This window comes from Typha latifolia, chromosome 4 (genome assembly GCF_019914945.1).
Source record: "Typha latifolia isolate L0001 chromosome 4, TyphaL0001v2, whole genome shotgun sequence".
NCBI classification, from domain to species: Eukaryota; Viridiplantae; Streptophyta; class Magnoliopsida; order Poales; family Typhaceae; genus Typha; species Typha latifolia.
In genome coordinates, this window is record NC_133089.1 from 899,484 (window position 1) to 918,588 (window position 19,105).

General features: G+C 37.0%; 4 protein-coding genes across 11 annotated transcripts; 2 read left to right on the plus strand and 2 right to left on the minus strand.

Moving 5' to 3' along the window:
- Positions 1-1,162: 1,162 nt before the first annotated feature.
- LOC140787366 (bZIP transcription factor 44-like) lies at positions 1,163-3,233 on the minus strand. The gene has a single exon (XM_073136258.1). It carries the CDS (start codon positions 1,954-1,956, stop codon positions 1,489-1,491), a length of 468 nt encoding a protein of 155 aa, XP_072992359.1. The 5' UTR covers positions 1,957-3,233; the 3' UTR covers positions 1,163-1,488.
- Positions 3,234-6,981: 3,748 nt separating this feature from the next.
- LOC140786485 (bifunctional nuclease 2-like) lies at positions 6,982-12,094 on the plus strand. 5 transcript variants are annotated; one of them, XM_073134959.1, is made up of 11 exons: positions 6,982-7,175; positions 8,294-8,605; positions 8,963-9,133; positions 9,210-9,259; positions 9,397-9,453; positions 9,772-9,837; positions 9,926-10,000; positions 10,528-10,646; positions 11,099-11,190; positions 11,610-11,668; positions 11,766-12,094. In XM_073134959.1, the coding sequence occupies exons 2-10, from the start codon at positions 8,302-8,304 to the stop codon at positions 11,663-11,665; spliced, it is 990 nt and encodes a 329-aa protein (XP_072991060.1). In that variant the 5' UTR covers positions 6,982-7,175; positions 8,294-8,301; the 3' UTR covers positions 11,666-11,668; positions 11,766-12,094. The 5 variants fall into 5 exon arrangements, with proteins under 5 accessions (XP_072991060.1, XP_072991059.1, XP_072991061.1 ...); XM_073134958.1 differs by having other exon boundaries at positions 6,994-7,175; positions 8,291-8,605; XM_073134960.1 differs by having other exon boundaries at positions 7,044-7,175; positions 8,286-8,605.
- Positions 11,783-15,104, minus strand: LOC140786484 (pentatricopeptide repeat-containing protein At4g04370). 4 transcript variants are annotated; one of them, XR_012108643.1, is made up of 4 exons: positions 14,937-15,089; positions 14,713-14,848; positions 12,270-14,613; positions 11,783-12,193 (listed from the first exon to the last, which is right to left on the minus strand). XR_012108643.1 is itself a non-coding variant. In XM_073134955.1 (3 exons), the coding sequence occupies exon 3, from the start codon at positions 14,506-14,508 to the stop codon at positions 12,442-12,444; it is 2,067 nt and encodes a 688-aa protein (XP_072991056.1). In that variant the 5' UTR covers positions 14,509-14,613; positions 14,730-14,848; positions 14,967-15,104; the 3' UTR covers positions 11,783-12,441. The 4 variants fall into 4 exon arrangements, 3 of the variants coding, with proteins under 3 accessions (XP_072991056.1, XP_072991055.1, XP_072991054.1); XM_073134955.1 differs by having other exon boundaries at positions 11,783-14,613; positions 14,730-14,848; positions 14,967-15,104; XM_073134954.1 differs by having other exon boundaries at positions 11,783-14,613; positions 14,730-14,848.
- A 539-nt stretch (positions 15,105-15,643) lies between these two features.
- LOC140786209 (uncharacterized) lies at positions 15,644-16,829 on the plus strand. The gene has a single exon (XM_073134477.1). It carries the CDS (start codon positions 15,711-15,713, stop codon positions 16,542-16,544), a length of 834 nt encoding a protein of 277 aa, XP_072990578.1. The 5' UTR covers positions 15,644-15,710; the 3' UTR covers positions 16,545-16,829.
- The last annotated feature ends 2,276 nt before the right edge of the window (positions 16,830-19,105 follow it).

Sequence of the window (19,105 nt, forward strand, 5' to 3'; positions counted from 1 at the left end):
AATGGACATCTTATATCATTTTTTTCCACTATAAATATATTCTAATATATTACAAAATATATTATAGTCATATTACATTATTTAGTCTGAATATAAACTATGATATATCACCACAAATAAATGAGAATAAATTGATCATTTATGTTTGACATAGGTGAAAGATAAGTGAAAGAGATATTCTAAAACTTTTATCTTAACTAAAAGAACTTATTTTTTTCAATAAAAAAAATATATTCTGAAATGACTCATTTATTATCCCCAACCAAACGGCCACAAAGACTTCAAAACTTCCCACATGCGAGTTCACGTTCAACTCACTTTACAAAAGCTGGAGAAAAGGAAAAGGAAAAAGAAAAAAGAAAAGTTCCCTCAACACTCTTGCATAGAAAAAGAAGAGACTTTCCTTAACTATGACTTCAGTGTACCACCACCACATTGTGTATAGTTATAAATTATAAGATTCACTGTCCTCCAAAATGATTAAGTTTCTTGTGTCCCTCTAATATTGACTCCAAGCACAAGCATAAGCATGTTTAACACTGGATTCGTGTTAAGTTCTTCTCCCATACACTTCCTTTCAGGTGGTTGTTCAGTATAAAATATAACTCTAGAATTATCCAGTTAGAGAGAGCTGCTAAAGAAATATTATTACTTTCTGAATCGATGTAATTAATTGAATCCTGACGTGTTCGTGAATGAGAACGTGAGTACCTAACTCAACTTAGTTTTGAAGTATTTGCCCTACATATTAAGGTTTTATTAGGTTTGTGTTCTTAAGAATAATTTTATGCGTAACTCTTAAAAGTAAATTAGATATATCTATAATTTGATTATAAAATTTAATAATTTTTCTAGATAAATTTATATAAACATTTATATTTAATTACTAACTATGAATAAGTATATCAATATTATTAAAAATTTTACTTACGTATAACTTAACAAGTGACTTACCTTATATAAAATTTGATTAAAATATAAATAAATAGATAAATATTTGATTAGAAAATATATTTAAAAAAGTTTTAATTTATGAATGAATAATATTTATGGACGAACTAAATCGACACCTAAAATTAAAATAAGTACCAATATATTTTTCGTTTAGCAGTAGCATTCCAACGTTATATCATCTTGAGAATGGGATAGAGAGACAACGAGAGAATAAAAGTAGTGGTTCTGATGCATATTATACTAAAATTCATACATAGACCACAACCATTAGCCTTATACTACTACTACTACTACTAATACTACTAGTCTACCAGAGACATTACCAGAGACGTCATCATGACTAAATACAAATCACCTATGGTCCTAAAACTCTCCAAAAAGAAGAGGCTACAAAATATCTCGATCCATCCATCCATCGACCCATCCACCCACCCAAACCACAGCCACATAAAGAACACCACTTGCTCCACCAAAGACCACTCACTAACTACCACTTCCTCTCAGTCTCATAGATAGAAATAAAGGCAAATCCACCTACAAGTACTGGGACATCTCTGCTGAGGCCATTATAGGGTGGCTCTGGCTCATCACCTGCACCAAACTCCATGGATGATCCATGAAGCCACTACTACTACTGCTGCTGCTGTTGTTAATACTCCCAGTGATGATCTGATCAGTGATCTCATTCAAAGACTGCAGCCTGTTGCTCAGCTCCAGTACCTGAGTCTTTAGCACAGAGTTGTCACCCTCCACAGCCATGTAGTTCTGAGTGGTGATGGTTAGAGCTTTGAGGAGTTGGTTGTTATCTTTCCTCAGCTGGCTCAGCTGGCTTGCCAGATCATCCAAATGCTTCTGCTTGCGCATCCGGGATCGCCGCGCGGATTCGCGGTTTGATAGCATCCTCCTCTTCTTCTTTTGATCCATTAAGGTTTGCAAATCTTCGTCTGAGCCAGAGTTATGGAGCAGGCTGGACCCGGAGGAAGTGCCACTTGGAGATGCCATGTCGTACTAGTGGTGATAGACTTAGTTCACTTATAATTCACTGGTTGTATAGTATATAATTTGTGAGAGCTAAAAGACGAGGAGATCTGAGGAGAAGGTCACGGAGAAGACATAGAACCAGTAGAGGAAGACGACCGAGAAGGATTGGACGAGATGGGTGCTGTGCCGATTTGCCGAGTTTATCATAAAATCTGAGAAGAGGAACTCACTTGGAATGGGCGACATCAATCAAGAACATCAGAGTGTGGCCAGGACTACCAAATACCACTCCGATTCTATATCAAGGTGAGATTTTTACAGTAACTTATCGACCAAGAACCAAATCTAAACGATGGGTTCGTGGTTTTAGACCCAGAAACTAACAAAGTTTAGGGGGGGAATTTTGGCAGAACCTCCCCTCAAAAAGCCAAAGCAGGGATTTTTTTATATTTTTTTTCCACCGACCCGAGCGAAACAGAAGCACGAACAATCGATTCAGCAGATCGATTTCCGATTTGGATCGAAAATTTCAGATACCCAACTCGAAAACACAAAGTATCCTAAGCAGAAGAGGTCATTTAAAGTAGAAAAAACAGAGAAAAGCCGGTGATTAAAGAAGAGAGCAGCATAACCTTAGGGTAGGAAACCTTACTAAGGGAGAAGGGGAGAGGGGAAAAGGGAATTGGGCAACGGAAAGGGGTGGAATTTATAGAAGAAATTGGGAGAAATAATTGGGAAGGAGGCGAGGTGGGGTAGGTGGTGGAGGAGAGAAAGGGAGAGCTTTGGAATCTCCGGTGGCTGTTAATTTCACGATTCCTCGAGGGAGAAAATTGGAATTTTGCCACTACAATCCAAATCCAAAGCCAGCCAGTGGGATGACGTTCGATACACATTATTAATAAAAAGGAAGAATAATGATCAGAAGTAGTAAATATAAAGTTCTAGTTAGTGCTGGAATTAAGGACCAGGTCTGCTTAATTAGCCTATGGTGGTGTCCTTTTAATTAAATCTTTTATGCAATCATAATTGTTATGTACTAATAAATGTAATTAAAGTTTGAGAGTTAGGACTACATAGGAAGGCATTTTCTAATAAATTGACAAGAAACGTACACTAATTTGTGCCAACTAGATACCATCAAATTTGGTCGCTATCTTTTTAAAGTTATTAGAGCCCAGTAGTTGTTATATCTCATCCAATGTTGGTGGAGATCAATTGTTAATTAAATGATATTATATATTTTTGGATCAATTGATGAGTTCCATAAAAAATGGGAAAATATTTATAAAACGACATATTCATAATTGCACGTAAAATGTTATATAAAATTTATTAACATGTAAAATATTTTCGTCATCAATAATATTATAAAGGGCATGCAGATCACTAAAACTAGTTGAAAGGTGATAAAATGTTACTTCTAATGTCTCATATGCTTTCGCCTAGTTTCACACGTAAACTAGTTTAATTAATATAGTCTAAGTTAATATAATTTAAACTATATTAATTAATGAGATTTTAAAGTACAGTCGGTTGTATTTAATCGACTGTCATGATTAATTTCCGGGAAATCGAGTGACATCACAGTATGGAATCTATAAAGCAACAAGTGCTTAATTTATTCTTAATGTAAAGAAAGGGAAGTGGTGAGGGTTTAGGTGATGCACCATTTTAGTCCATAAATTATTCTCTGAGAATTAAGTTTGCGGACTTTGAATCTATGTGTGTTTATATATATATATATATATAATTGTATTAAGTATTATAGTCTTATTAATACGTAGATTGAACAACTGAACTAACTTTTTTAAAAAATAAATTTTGATATATATAGCTTTAACGAAAAATTTATTAAATATCAACCGTAATGATAATAAAAAAAATTAAATCTATAATTTTTTATTATGGGCTAATACAATTCAACTACTGAACTATAATGCTAATGGGTCCCTGCTTAATTGATTAGAGAGGCTTATATTGTATGACTGTTCTCTGAGTTTAAATTTCAGTGACAACAATTTAATTGGCACTGAGCTATAACAATGGTCTACTTTAAATTTGTAAAACTAAGGAAGAACCAAATAAAGAAAAAACAAGTGCACTTTTATTTGATGAGAAAGGTGGCAATATCTTCTTCTACTTTGTTTTTGATGAGAGAGAGATAGAGAGGGAGGAGAGAAAGAAAAGAAAAAGAAAAGTAAGCCAAGGTCATTGGTGATCATCATTTGTAAAGCTGAATGCTTCCAAGTGAAGTTAGGAATTTTATGGTTGGTGGTGGTCTTCTTCTTCACTTGTTTTCCCTCACAATGACCCATTGAAGGGAACCTTAGTTAATTCGACAGGTGTCTCTCAGGAGAGTCAAAAGTGCGTCACTGATGAGAGCATAAAGGTGGACCTTTAAAATATTTTTTCAAATAGGCTTCACGCAAGTGAAAGCACTGAGAAATATTCTCTACTAATAGCTATAGAAGGTTTATTTAGCAGATTATAGCTAAAGCATTACCTTTTTTTTACTAATATATAGAAAATAAACTTGGGAAAAAAGTATATCAAGGTCATGTTTGTCGGTGGATTTCTAGTTTAAGTGGCCAACTTGATGTAAGAATGGTTATAATTATCGAATATCACAAGTGAAAAATGAAATAATTTATATAGACTCTCCCATCCTCTCACTGAGTAGTTTGTCATAGAGTCTCTAATATTTTAACACTTGCTGAAAGAGATTGGAATCAACTAAATAGTAGTATTCTGTCACACCTCTAATTAACTATAACTATTTGGAAGCAGTAATCTGCCTATTTGAGAGTATCCATATGGATGCCATCCTCACTGGATTCCATTAACACATACAGCAAAGATAGTAGCTACAGTTCTCAACCACCTTCTGAACAGTATAAAGAAAAAAGAAATAGGTAAATTATAGTTTAACTGTCGGTTTAACTCGATTTTAACTTTATCTTCTTCTTCTTCTTGTATTTCAAATATTAAGCACTTATTACAAGTGCTAAAATTTTCATCAACAAATAAAGGTGTTTCATGGGCGCTAATATTTATACTATCTTTAAAATCAAACTATATTTGTAGGGGTAGTTAAATCTTTTCATGTTCTGATCAATGGTTGATTATTAATTACAGCTTAGTTTGATTCAAAAAAGTATACATAAGAGTAAATTATAATTTTCTAAGAACAAAAAAAGAAGAAAATTTCAACTTCATTGATACCTATATATATATATGTAGGGCATTATTTGAGCAAACAAAAGTTGGTAGATTGATGATGTTGGAATGGAGTATTAAAATGAATTGATAGTGATCAGAATAAGAGAGACAAAAGGATGCCAACCTCTGAAATCTCCAGCAGTACTACATGAAGGTTTTCAGCAAAGAGAATATCCAGATGCTCTCATAGCAGTGCATTCTTGCTCTCCACTTGCGGATTTTGAGCTAATTACTATGAGAATGGAAGGAGGAAGTACTGCAGGTACAGAAATTTCACATGCCCATTGTTGCCTTTAATTAAGACAACATTTGATTGTTGTAGATGGTAATACTCTATAAGTATTTATTATTGCTGCAGCTCCATCAACTGCAACAACAAGCTTTTCTTCTATTTTTTAACTTAGATTACTGTAAAGAATATGCCACTGGTTTGAGAAGGACAAAGACAAAACTGGTGTTATTCACAGTGGATGCTAGTGCTCCCTCAGTGCATGTACTTAGACCATCAACTAATGACAATTAGTGGGTCAATTGTTTACTAGTAATTACATCTAAATCTTTGAACTATCATCTATTTCACATAGGCTCTCTCAATGGTGTAGAAGTAGAACCTTCTTGATTTTTGTTAATAAAATATAATGTAGTTATCGCCGATCAATTTTAGGTTTTTTTTTATATTCATTTGACATTTTTTTTATATTGTTAAAATGGTGGGAGATATTGGATAGTTGGAGAGTTAAGATATCACATACGATAGGTTTACTTAAAAATAATAATATTTCAAAAGGTCCATATATAATTAACCCTATTTTATTGGTATTGGGTCTTTCTAGTATTAATACTTCTCATTTCTCATTATGTAAGCACAGGTTGTTTGGAGAATAAAATAATTTATGGATAATATTATACTTATTTTTTATTTATAATTTATAGGAGAAATATATTTTATGTATTCCAGTGCTAAATCAGAATTAAAAAAAACTAGAATAAGGAGTTCAGTATGCCATATCCATAGTTGGGATTAAAAAAAAACAAGGATAAAGACTATAAAAATGTTAACTACAATATTAGTTGTAATAGATTTAGTAATATTTAACTATAAATCATGTATAAAAAATCCTTAATTTATACATAAAAATCTCTCATGTCTTCAACCAAACGGGCTTATAAAAATTTCAAACGTTGGAGTACAATCTTATTATTTTTTATAAACACCGTGTAAATTAAGCATCCATGGACCATTAAATGTGTGATATGGGTACATTAATATCAATATATCATCATGTGTCAGTGGACCCCGGTGAATCTATCTCATTTCCATCCAATCAAGTGGTGGGATTATTTGCTAACCCTCAAAGATATTTTCCTATGAACACGACTACAAGAAATAAATATTATCCGTAGAAAATAATAATAATACAAAACCTCATCCAAAATTATTATTTTCTAGGTGTTGCATCTATGCTCTATTCAGTAACTAATAAATTCTAATAGAGTTTTTTCTATGATCAAGAAGGTTAATAGGTTCAATTTTAACCCTAGTAATTTGGTGGCTTGACTCGATTCAGTTGATTGCTCAGCAGCGCGGTTAGCTTGAAGGAACATCTTGATAGCCCGACGATTTAGAGTAGATTTTTACTGCGTTTAGTTTGAAACAATTATTTTGGGGTCATGAACAATAAAACAGAATTACATTAAAAAAAAATCTGTTCCGTAGCCTATACGTTTTCTTTATTTCCATCTATTGCTTTTTAATACTTATATGGTTTTTTACAAGTCTGCCCTTCGATTGCTATGGTGAAAGTTCTTAACAGCTGAAGGGTATATGTGTCATTTGGCAGCTGCAGCTCCCTCCTCAATCGTCGTCTACCTTTAGCTTAGTTCGTCTCTTTCTTTGATATTTCTCTCTCTCTCTCTCGTTTTCTCTCTCCTCCCCCAATTTATTATCTCAGATCTCTGTTCTCTCCCGTTGAAATCCTCTTTGGGTTAGGGTTTCTTCTTCGCGGTTCGGTGGAGTTCTGGTAAGGATCGAGGGTAACTTTGTCGTTAGTGGAATTTAATTATCTTAAAATTTATAATATTTATGATCGGTGGTGTTGTGATTTGCAATTTTTAACTTCAATAGTTGGTCAACACGTCTGTTAATCTCTTGAGTAGTTTCTAGTGGATCTTTTTGTCAAAGCGATTTCCTTGTGTATCCGGGCGTTCTCGAATAGTGTACTACTGTTCGAGAATTTGGGTATATCATCGTGATATTGATGTGCAATTCGTATGGGTTTCAAATCTTTGGTCCATTTTTGACTTGGATCGCATTCGTGGTACTTCTTGCATCGCTATTACATTGATATTTTGGCTTGGGAATCATCATAAGAGTTTTCAGCTCCACTTGCTTCTTTTTTTAAGTTAAATTTTGTTTTACAGAATGAGAGTGAAATTCTTATTCTTCCTGTAATGTCAAAGAGGATCACATTATGAGACTTACTGCTGTCAGCTAAATGGTAATATATTTGAAATGATTGGATGTCGGAAGCAAAAGAAAAAAATAAAACAGGACACCCATTTTGGGCGTTTTTGCAAAAAGTCATTTTTGTTGCTTGCTCGAGAAAGTTCAATGCAGGATATATCAAGATTATGAACCTTAGGTGTTTGATGGACCATATGCTTTCTTTATGATGTGTATTCAGCGATACTGGTTTGTTGGTTAGTTAGCCAATATGTCCGGCGAGAATGATAAAAGCTCTATATGTAATGACTGACCAATGCCAGTTAGTTGGTTTGATGACTTTATCCAGCTTTTGTGGCAGAAAAGTTAAATATATCATCAGGAAGAATAGAATCATGGAAAAATTGGGAGTATGGTTTGGAAGCCATGGGAACGGAACAAATGTAAGAAAGGTCATATGCCACTTTTTCCACTGGCTTCTTAACCAATGTACGGGGTCCTGTTTTCTGCCATATACTTCATTTATCGAATTGAAGATCAACATAATTAGAGGAATATACATTTTGAAGTACCATAGAATGACATGTTCTTCTTTCTTCTACTAAAGGCACCATGCTTTATTTCAAAAAAATTCATTGTATTGTTTTCTTGTAATTGTGAAATATGTTAATAATGGTTTCTTGCTTAGTGAAGCAGGCAAAATAATGGTGATTCTAGAGGGACCAGTTCTTTGTCGCCCTATTGTACATGCAAAGCATTTGAGAGTTCCTAGTATGCTGATCAGCAGTCCACCAAATAAGGCTAGAAACATCGGAAGTGGATTTGGGGGGTCTCCTGGGAGATGCAGAAGCATAGTTGGAATCATTTCTGTTCCTTTTCGACCTTCTGAGAGGAAAGGTTCCCCTGTTCGTTGTAGTTATAGTTCATCTTCCGATGGTAATGGTAGCATGGCTGGAGACTTTAGTGAGAACAATGATGATTATGTAAATTCCAGTGTGATAGAAGCTGGTAAGCTATGTTACACGATCTTCATCATATCTCCAGTTTACTTATCAGGTGACTCTTAGGAAGACTTGCCAGCATCTCAAGACTAAAAACTGAAATCTTCTAAAATCCATTTAATTTATTAGGCTGAAGGCTTGACATTTGAATGATAGATTGTGGTGTCAGATGGTCTACATTTATTAACCACACAATAGAAGGCTGTATTCTTAGTACCCTAGCAATTAGCATACATAGTATTTTCTCTATCATGCACTGTTTTGCAGTATCAAGTGGAGGTTGTTGCTTTTCAGTATAGACTATGAAGCATAAACATTAGCAGCAGCAATTCTGTATAATGGATTTTTATTTTGCTCTTCTTAGTCGAGGTAAGAAGTGGATCAGAAGGTTTCATGATAAAGATGCGTGATGGGAGAAATTTTAGATGCGTCCACAATAATCCCCAAGGAGGTAGCCTGCCAGACTATGCTCCTCACCCTGCTATTGTACTAAAGATGGAAGATGGAAGTGGTCTTCTGCTACCAATTATTGTGTGTATGTATCTCTATAAAATTTGGTCTAGAGAAGTATAATTTCTAGCTATTGATGTTCAAACTTTTCTTTCCTTCAGTGGAGATGCCCAGTGTGTTATTGATGGCTGCAGTTCGAAATGTCCAAATGGTAAGATTTGTCTCAGTTATGTCTATCTAGCTGCCTTAATAGTTTATATAATGAGAATTCTGTTTTTTTTTTCTTACCCTCGAGAGTAGGCATTTCTTTTTCATCATAATGAGGAGTAACTGGCATATATTTTTCAGGCAAGACCTACCATATATCATGTGGTAAAAGAGATGGTTGAGAAGATGGGATATGTGGTAAGTTAGTTTGAGATCAAGCCCTTTTTCTTGCATTTCCTTGTGAGCTGAACTTGGTTCTTGTCATTATTCTGCTGTACTTTTTCTAACTTTACTAATCAAACATTCTTCAATACTCATTGAGCATGTATCTTTGCGTCTCGAAGGAAGGAAAAAAAAAATCATTAAGATGCGGAAATCATGTCTATTGGACTGAAAAGCAGTTATTTGATGTTCTAGTCTCAGCTTTTCTGATATATGATTAAAATTTAGAAGCTATATTTGTTTTTCAATTTTCAGCCATCTTGTAATCTTTTGAGACATATTTTTGTGTTTCAGGTGCGGCTAGTTCGGGTGACCAAAAGAGTCCATGAGGCATACTTTGCCCAGTTGTATCTTTCAAAGGCAATCATGACTTTCTTCACATATTTCTTTTTTCTGATTTTAATTGTATCACATTGAATCTCTGTTCTGAACAGCATTGTACGTGTAGGTTGGAAATGAAGAAGAAATCATCAGTTTTGACCTTCGACCTTCAGATGCCATTAACATGGCTGTGCAGTGCAAGGTATGCATTTTCAAGTTTTGAGCTGTTCCTAATGACCAAATAAATCTTATTGCATTAGAGTTTGCTTCTCCATATAATAAAATTTTCGCTATGCTCGCAATTTAGCTGTCATTTGCATGAGGTCAAAACTGACAAACCTTGAAATCTTAGATCATCTTGCATGAAACTTTTCTTCTGTAAAGAATTTGGGATTAAAAAAGACCAGCTGTTTCTTCAACAATTATTTACAAATTGCCTTGGAAGATGAAAAAAAGATTGTATCTGTGAAGATAGTTTACCGAACTTCTTTTGGTGAACTTGAAGTAAACATTAATTTGCATAATAGTATTGCATCAAAACATATTTTGAAATTCTTGTTTCAATATGAACAAATGCAATTGCATAAGTATGTTGAAGCATGCAATCGCTCTTACAATTTGTACTATGATGTAACCTTTCATCTGTCAGAGTCAAGCTGATGCATGCAAGTACAATCTTACATATTGATGCTTTACTATTTTCCTTTTCCTTCTCTATAATCGATGCAGGTCCCAATACAGGTTAATAGGAAACTTGCATATAGTGATGGTATGAGGGTGGTTGAGCCGACTAAAATATGTGTTCCTGCTTCTCAGTCAGATGGAATTCTATTCGCAGAGCTTGATAGGTAAATTAGCTGTTCACATGTTTCACGTCTTTTCAAACTGAAATGCTGAAAGAAGATGCTTCAATTCTTCCTCATTCAGTTCTATTTTCCCCTTCTGTGAGCTGAACTGGTTAACTAACATGTGTATCATAGCATACTGCAGAAAGGTAGAGTTTTGTATGTTCTCATATCGCTCCTATATTCAGACCAGTAAATTATTTACTTCATTCAATTCCTTCAGTTTCTTTTATTCATATGGTCTCCAATAGGAAGTATTAGACTTTCCAACCTTATATATAATCACATACTAAAAATTACTTTGATCCTTCACTTCTGTTTTGTAATATCAGTAGTTTCAGGCACCTTTTGTTTGATGCACTTTCTTCTAAAAATGCAGTTTGCCAAGTTTGCAGTATGCTTGTTTCTTGTGTTGGTTTCATTTTATTCTGATTCCGAAGTTGCTGTGGTGACAGGCCTGACGGTCAGACTTGCTTGGAAACCACAGAGTTTGGATTGATACGCAACATGCTAATTGCTGCTGTTGAGGAAAGATACAGAGATGCTGGTAATAAATCCTCTTTCAGATTGATGTCATCCTATTTCGACTGTTACCCATTGGCAAGGGTGATCTTTTCTGTTATCTATTGTCTATATGAAGCGCTATTCTTTCCGTTGATTTCTTACTAGCGGACCTGAATATATCTCATATTTGTTGAGTTTGTCTGTTTTTGGTGGTTGGAAGAGTTTCTCTTCTTATGTGGTAGAATTAGGAATTAGATTACTACTAGATCAGAGTTTTGATGACTAGACAGTATCACCATTAGGCAAACTGAAACTAGATTCTGAAGTGTCCATGTCATGAATTGGGTACTCCATGTAAACCGAAAGGACCTCTTTTAGAACTTGGTCTTGATAAATTTCTTGCAGTTCCCAAGTATGGATCTATTTAAAAGCTTCATTGTTTTTGCTTGTTCTCTCATGCAGCTCAATGGAGGGACAAACTTCTTCAGCTCAGGTCCAAGAGAAAGAACTGGGCGTGACAGGTTTGAATCTCCTGCATTCACTCTTTTATTCGTTTAGGGATATATTTTAGGATCTCTAAGCTTACTGACAGAGTGGGGGATAATTGCTTTGTTGCAGGATCATCATGCAAGGTGTAAATAAAGACTCGCCTGCGCTTGTGATGGCATATATATATGTACATTTTGTTTAGCCACCAAATTTGTGAATATATGTATAGGCATTCAAAATGGTAGATGGTGGGCATGCAAATGTTAACACCAAGGAACTAATCTACTCGCAACTAAATCTTGTCTATATCCTTCCCCTTGGATAGCTTCCTGATATGGCGTGATATCAAGTGACAAATGTATCAGATCGATAATGTACGTCTTGATGCATCTCTCACTCCAACACTTTGCTGCGAGGGAAGCCATTTTATCCAATACTCTTAATTCTTTTGGCCTTTAGCAGTGCCTCCATCTTAAGTTGTGATGTGCCTGTTCTTCCGCCAAAGAATGTGAGACTTCTTATGACATCTGCTCTCTTTTCCTTTCTTCTCTATCTGTCTACCAGAAAACAACAACCACAGTCATGGGAAGGTGCAGCAAGAAAATTTACAGGAGAAACCAGCGAAATTCTCACCAATCAATCAGCATAATTCCTCCTCAACTCGAATGAGTGGGGGCTAATCACATCTTTTAATCTCTGCAATATATAACACACCATCTTTCAAGGGTATGTGATGGAAGAATTATTGGATCCAAATTTCTCTTGGCTTCCTTCCCAAATGCAGCATCTGACCTCCAGTTGCTCATCAATGGAGCTCTATCTCTCTCATTTCACCATCTAAAATATTTAACAACATCATCATCTCCTGATGTTGAGGTAGTGAAGAATGGCCTGAGTAGAACGAGGTGATAGCACCCTCCAACTCAATGAAGCTCCATGCAGGTGTTTTCTTCAATCCCATTGCTTTCATCTGTGCCCATGCCTTCCCCACACCATCCCACCTCCTGGTAGCAGCACAATTTTGGGCCAATTGGACATAACTTCCAGAAGAATCAGGACTCAGTGCAATAATCTCTTCTGCAACCGCTTCTGCAAGACCAACAAATCGATTTGTCCTGCAAGCATCAAGAAGTATCCCCAGAATGTCAGCATTGGGCCTCTGTGGCATTGTCCGCATAAACTCAAACGCCTTCTCTACCTTCCCAGCCCTACATAGCAGGTCAATTATGCAGCCATAATGCTCAAGCTTGGGCATCAAATCGAACTCATCTTTCATAGATTTGAATGTCTGTAGGCCTTCTGAAACAAGCCCTGCATGACTACAAGCTGAAAGCACAGATAAAAACATGACATCATTTGGTTCTATTCCTCGATGGAGGGAACATTTATACATTTCAAGAGCGAGTTCCCCCATTCCGTAGCTCCCATAACCTGCTATGATCACACTCCATGACACCAGATCATGCTCAGTCATCAAATTGAAGCACCTTCTGGCAACAAGAAGATCACCACATTTCAAGTACATGTCAACCAAAGAGGTATCAAGGGAGATGGATGGTTCCAACCTATTTCTGATCATAAAGCTGTGAGCCAATTTTCCATGGCTAAGAGCCCCTGTCGAGGCGCAGGCCTGGAGTAGCGAAACTACAGTGATTGTATTGGGTCTCTGAGATGCCAATATCATCCTGCAGAAAAGGAAGAAGGCCTCAGCCAAATGACCATTCTGAGCATGACCTGACACCACTGCGTTCCATGAGACAAGGTCTCGAGCCTCCATTCTCTCAAAAACATAGCGACACTGTGCCACTAGACTGCATTTTGCATACATTGTAACAAGTGCATTCTGGACAGCAATGTCTAATGGTAATTCATGCCTTATGATGTATCCATGGATAGAAGCTCCGACATTACGTGAACCAAGTTGGGCACAAGCTGATAAAGTACAAGCTATGGTTGTGGTTATCGGTGTCATGCCTGATTTCAACATCCTATAGAAAACATCCAACGCTTTGTCTGCCCCATCATTCTGGACCAGACCTGAGATCATCGCGGTCCACGATATAACATCCCTATCCGATGCACAGTTGAAGATAAAAAATGCATCATCACAGCACCCAAATTTCAGGTACATGGTGATAAGTGCTGTCTCAACATGCATATCCAATTCAAACCCAGAGGTCAAAACGAGAGCGTGAACTATCTTGCCAATTTGGCAGTTTGTGGTGCAAGATACAAGAGACCCATATGTTTGACGATCAGGACATACCCCTGCAGCTCTCATCCTTTTGAACAAATCAAGCAATTCTCTTACACACCCATTGTGAGAGTATCCTGCAAGCATAGAGTTCCACGAGACAATATCCTTGAAAGACATAAGATTAAACAACCTGCGAGCAATCTCTACTTCACCGCATTTGGCGTAACAATTTATCATCGAATTGGCAAGAACAACATCAGCATCAAAACCATACTTAGTCACTGTTCCATGGGTGCATTGCAATTGGCTGACGGTCAAGCCCTCAGAGAGTGAGGACAGAAAGGTGACTGAATTGGGTTTGACATCAAGACGACGCATCCGGTTATACAAAGAGAACACCATTGCAACATTGCCGGCTTGCGAGTATGCACCAATGATAGCGGACCATGGGACGACATTTCTAACGGGCATTTCGTCGAACACCTTGCGGGCGCTGCCAACATCACCGTTCTTGGAGTAAGCATGGAGGACTGAGGAGGATACGAAAGGGTCGGTGGAGGCGACGCCAAGAACGACGGCATGGGCGTGGAGGGGAAGGAGGAGTTGGAGGGAGGAGCAAGCTTTGAGGAGGGGAGTGAAGGAGGAGGGGCGCAGTGGAAGTTTCAAATGTTTCATAAGATTGTTTAGGATTCATTTGATACGTCGCGACAAATTTCCTGAACCATTGTTTCCGTTTGATCAGCCCTTGGTTTTTATTTCATAAATCTTGAGCATAAGTTCCTGTAAGTAAAAGAAGGAAAAAAAGAGAGAGAGAGTGAAACATGAGTAATGTTCTCTTATTATCTATACTGCGAATAACCATAACAGCAGTAAAGCTACATGTCGTCTGATGATACTTATAATCTCCAAAGCACTGGATTTATCCATCTTTCTCCTATATCCCGTGATCCGATCGCCACGACAAGCTCAGGACTTATCCTGGATATTCTTGCATCCAAATCGAGGAGTAATAAATCTGAGACAGCACATAAAGATCGAATAACCGAAGAATTAGAAGAAGGCAGCCATCGGATAAATCCAAGAACGCTATCAGATCTACAAACCCTAGAGCCAGATCGGGGTTTGGAACAGACGCCTTGAAGCAGATCTTGAAGGGAACTGGGAGGCGAGAGCACTATGAGAGGTGAGAAGAGAGATGGCTCCATGTCTCCTCGCTGACAAACGAGAGACCTGGTTGGAGAGAGTGCTTTTGGTCCAAAAATTCCACATTTCTCTACTTTGGAGAGTTATAATTTTGAGATCAGTGCTCGTACTAAAACTTAAATCATTTTTAAATAAATTTAGAATTGGAAAGCGCCAAAGATAATATATTCTTAGTTAATAACTTATTAAATATATATTGCATAATTTAATAAGAAAAATATAGAGATAATTCACTTTTCATAACGCCCATAAACTTTTTTCTAGTACATAACGGCCCATTAAGATATGCACATAGTGTACAGCATTTACATTAAAATTCTATGGCATTGTTGATAAAAGGATTGCTTAGTTTGAGAATAATAACTATTTATTTATTTTTCCTCTGAATCTTTTTGGTGGGTATCCATCACTTGATGGTGGATAAAGCTGTATTAAAAAAGTATAATAATAGGATTAGAAAGTGCCTTGCACGTTAAACAGCAATTTATTAGAAAATAAATAAATAAAATAATTTTCACATGAATTAACGGATCGGATCCGCGCGTGTGGTGGATGATAAAGGCGAGAATATCCACCATCCCTTTATTTAAACTAATATCATCGTCGCTTCACATCCTTCTCTTCTCTTCGACCAAAGAAAAGAGTGAGAAACGAGCCGACCCATTCGCGCGAAAATGGAAGACGGCGACCAAACCCTAACCACCAATGGCGGCGACGAGTCCCTATCCTCCCCAACTCCCGTCTCCAACGGCGAGCAAACCCTCCCCAAAGACCAAGAAGCTGACCCCAAGAAGGATTCCCCCTCCGCCGCCGCCGCCGACACCGATGGCGACGCAGGAGAGGAGGATCATACCGTCGATCTTCTGCGGAAGGAGATCGAGGGGTTGAAAGCGGATAATATTAACCTGGAGCGAGAGCTGGATGACGCCCACCGCCAGCAGAGGGCCATCGCCGACCACGCTCACCGCCTCGAGGGTGAGATCTACCGCGCTCAGAGCGACCTCGTTGCGTCATCCACCGCCGCCGAGGACTTCGATGAACAGGCCCGCGAGATGCGCCGCGCCATCGATGGCCTCAGTGCTGAGAAGGATGCTCTGCGGACCAGGATCAAGAGCCTGGAGGCGAAGCTCGCGGAAGCTGAAGGCAAGGACGAGGTGATCGCTTCGCTGGAGGCGAAGGTGAAGGCCCTAGAGAAGGAGAGAGAGGAGGCGGAGGATAAGATAAAGACCCTCAAGGAGGAGATGATGCGGGCGGAGAAGAACGCCAACAAGGCGGCGGAGTGGCAGGCGGAGAAGATGGCAGAGCGGGAGTTGGAGCTGAACCAGGCCCTGCGGGAGCTGGCAGAGAGGAACTCCACGCTGTCAGAGGAGATCAGAACCAAGAGAGAGGCTGAGCTGGTGCCACCGAAGGAGATGAACATGTCTTGGACTGCAGCGGGGGCTGTGGCGTCTGTTAGCGTTGCGACGGCAGCAGCCATGACTGCAGTCTTCCTTCGCCTAAGGAGGTAGAGGTAATTAGAATGGTGAAGATGTGGTTTATGGAATTTTATATGGTGTTTTTGATTCTTGATGTTGTATACTGTTGCTTACTATGAGTTTTTATAATCTTAGTATGGAATAATATAAGAGGCGAGGAATGAATATGCTGCTTTGTTTTGGAAACACAGGCCTTTTCTACAACCTTGATAAGTCCATATACGTGTAAGACAAATTTTGTGGCAAAACTGTTCTTGCCTCAGACTTTCTTTGTTTTGATGGATGCACTGCTTAATGAAATTGGTAATTTTGAGTTGATGACTCTGTTCTTTTCTATGACTACTGTAATGCTTGTTTGATTGTTGAATCTTGGAGAGTTCTGCATGTTGGTGAAAGCAGTTTTATATGGTTTTGAAAGATAACTATGCTATTGTTTTCTGTTCATTATATGAAGCTTTGAAATGTGAAGAAAGATCTCACACTCTTACATTGATAGAAACTCAGAATACTTTCGAGTATTCTGATTTTCTTTTGTACATTGCAAATTTATCATAAAATGCATGAGGTACTTGAGGATAGCAAACCAGGCTTTCATTCTTAACTTTGTAGTCGAAGGTCTAGTATGGAACAAATTAGAATGTTAAAGAGATGTTTGCAGATGAAAATTAAAATGTTAAAGTGATGTTTTTCAGAACAACAAATAAGTGTCTTAGTTAGATGACTTTTGTTTTGATTTCATTTATCTCTATCATATTTCAGAGTTGTTTCATTTTCTGAATTCTGACCATTCCTACGTGTCCTGGGTGAATCATAAACCTTTCTTACAAGTCAGAACTACTGAATGTTATCACACATGCTCTTCCTTAACCAGAAATATCCAGCAGCTTTATTATTTTCCCTATTCGCATAATATGGTATATTTATATTAGTTGTAGATTTGAGGTTATGCCTTAGCAATATATTGGATACTGTATAGCACCCTTGTGGGTATCTAATAACGAGTCTTCATCTGTCTGTCATAAACTTGATCGGGGAAAGTAATATGTTTAGTCACTAGGGGAAAGGTCATAAACAATTATTTAGACTCGACTTTCTTGGTCCACATAGAAGAATGTTGAAAGGTAGTCATTAAAAATTATTTAGACTTGACTTTCCTAGTTCAATTGGTTTCAGGTTTGGCATCTTGAATGGCCAAATGTATCTTGATTAATTCAATCCGACTCCACCATACAATTTCCTTTCAGTTACTAATTTCCTAATCATCTCATCATCGTCTTTATATATTTCTCATGCTCATCTTTTTCACTCTCGGATACTTGAACCATTATTGCTCTTGTTTTGGTTGTAAATAAATGGTTCTTTTACAGAATTTTAGAATCTAATATAAGAGTAAGCACCCATTAGAAGAGTATCAATATATTTTTTACCTCTCGATCTGCAAGTATTTACTCGTTATGCATCATGATCAGAAACCGGCAGGTGAAACTTCTATTGAAGGTTGATGTTGTTATTAGTCACCCAGATTCTGAAATATATATATATATATATATATAATCTGCACCTGTCTCCGCCCACTTCACTGCGCCCCTGGCATATATATATGTTGATCCTTATTTTTTTTTTGTTTTTTTGTTTTTAGAGTCAATACATGTATCATCCTATCATCATAGTATTAGCCTTGCCATTCCCTTCTGAAATATCTAATATGGAAAGTAAATGACTAAATTCTTTTACATTATGAAATATATCGGATGTTTTGTAAAACATATGAAGGATTCACGAACACCCTCCATATAATTGTGCATTAATTTTTGATATTTGGGTGCATATTTAATCTAATAGATTGTAGCTAATGGTACAACGTTTTGTAGTCCAAATGGCCAGTCTACTTTTTAAGATAATGATAGGTCTCCTCATAACCAGTTAACCACTCCATCCCATATGTACTTTTAGTTTCATGTTGCAATATGAAATTATCTTGTCATGGGCTATCTGGTTGTACATAAACAAATTCTTTATGGAAAGACTAGTCCTCTTTCTAAAAGCAAGGAAGAATTATTGCTGTGAAATATGTTTTTAGTTTCCTTGTGATTGAAGATAATGAAGGGCCTCCCTCTAACCACTCCATTTCTTATGTATTTCTTTTTGGTTCATATTGCATTATGAAATTATCTTGTTACATGCTACTAGGTTGTACATAAACATGGTCTTTACAGAAAGTGACTAGTCCTCTTTCTATAAGCAAGAAATAATTATTGTTCTTGCCTTGGAACATGTGTGCTACCTGAGACATAGTGTTTTTCTGAATAGATATAAGAAGATTGAAAGGAAGAAATCAGGAAAACTTTAGTTTGATGGCCTTCCTTGACATACAATAGTTATTATTTAGAATGTAACACTGTTTACTTTCCATTTATTATGCTGTGACATCTTTTGTACATGTAGAGTGGATATATATGGATATCTTTTTACTATGAATTCATATGCTGGAAACCGAAGGTAACACTTGTCAGGCATAGCTGCACATTCCGTATCTGCAGAGGCCTCCTTCCTTGCACTTGTTCTTGCAACCTCCACAGTTCCGTGGATCAAAC

What these genes read in the sequence shown, in the direction of transcription:
- LOC140786484 (XM_073134955.1), bottom strand. Translation starts at nt 14,508, where the DNA reads ATGAAACATTTGAAACTTCCACTGCGCCCCTCCTCCTTCACTCCCCTC.
- LOC140786209 (XM_073134477.1), top strand. Translation starts at nt 15,711, where the DNA reads ATGGAAGACGGCGACCAAACCCTAACCACCAATGGCGGCGACGAGTCC.
- LOC140787366 (XM_073136258.1), bottom strand. Translation starts at nt 1,956, where the DNA reads ATGGCATCTCCAAGTGGCACTTCCTCCGGGTCCAGCCTGCTCCATAAC.
- LOC140786485 (XM_073134956.1), top strand. Translation starts at nt 7,993, where the DNA reads ATGGAAAAATTGGGAGTATGGTTTGGAAGCCATGGGAACGGAACAAAT. An exon ending in TTGAGAAGATGGGATATGTG is followed by an intron (nt 9,454 to 9,771) that starts GTAAGTTAGTTT and finishes TTTGTGTTTCAG; the next exon opens with GTGCGGCTAGTTCGGGTGAC. An exon ending in CTATTCGCAGAGCTTGATAG is followed by an intron (nt 10,647 to 11,098) that starts GTAAATTAGCTG and finishes CTGTGGTGACAG; the next exon opens with GCCTGACGGTCAGACTTGCT.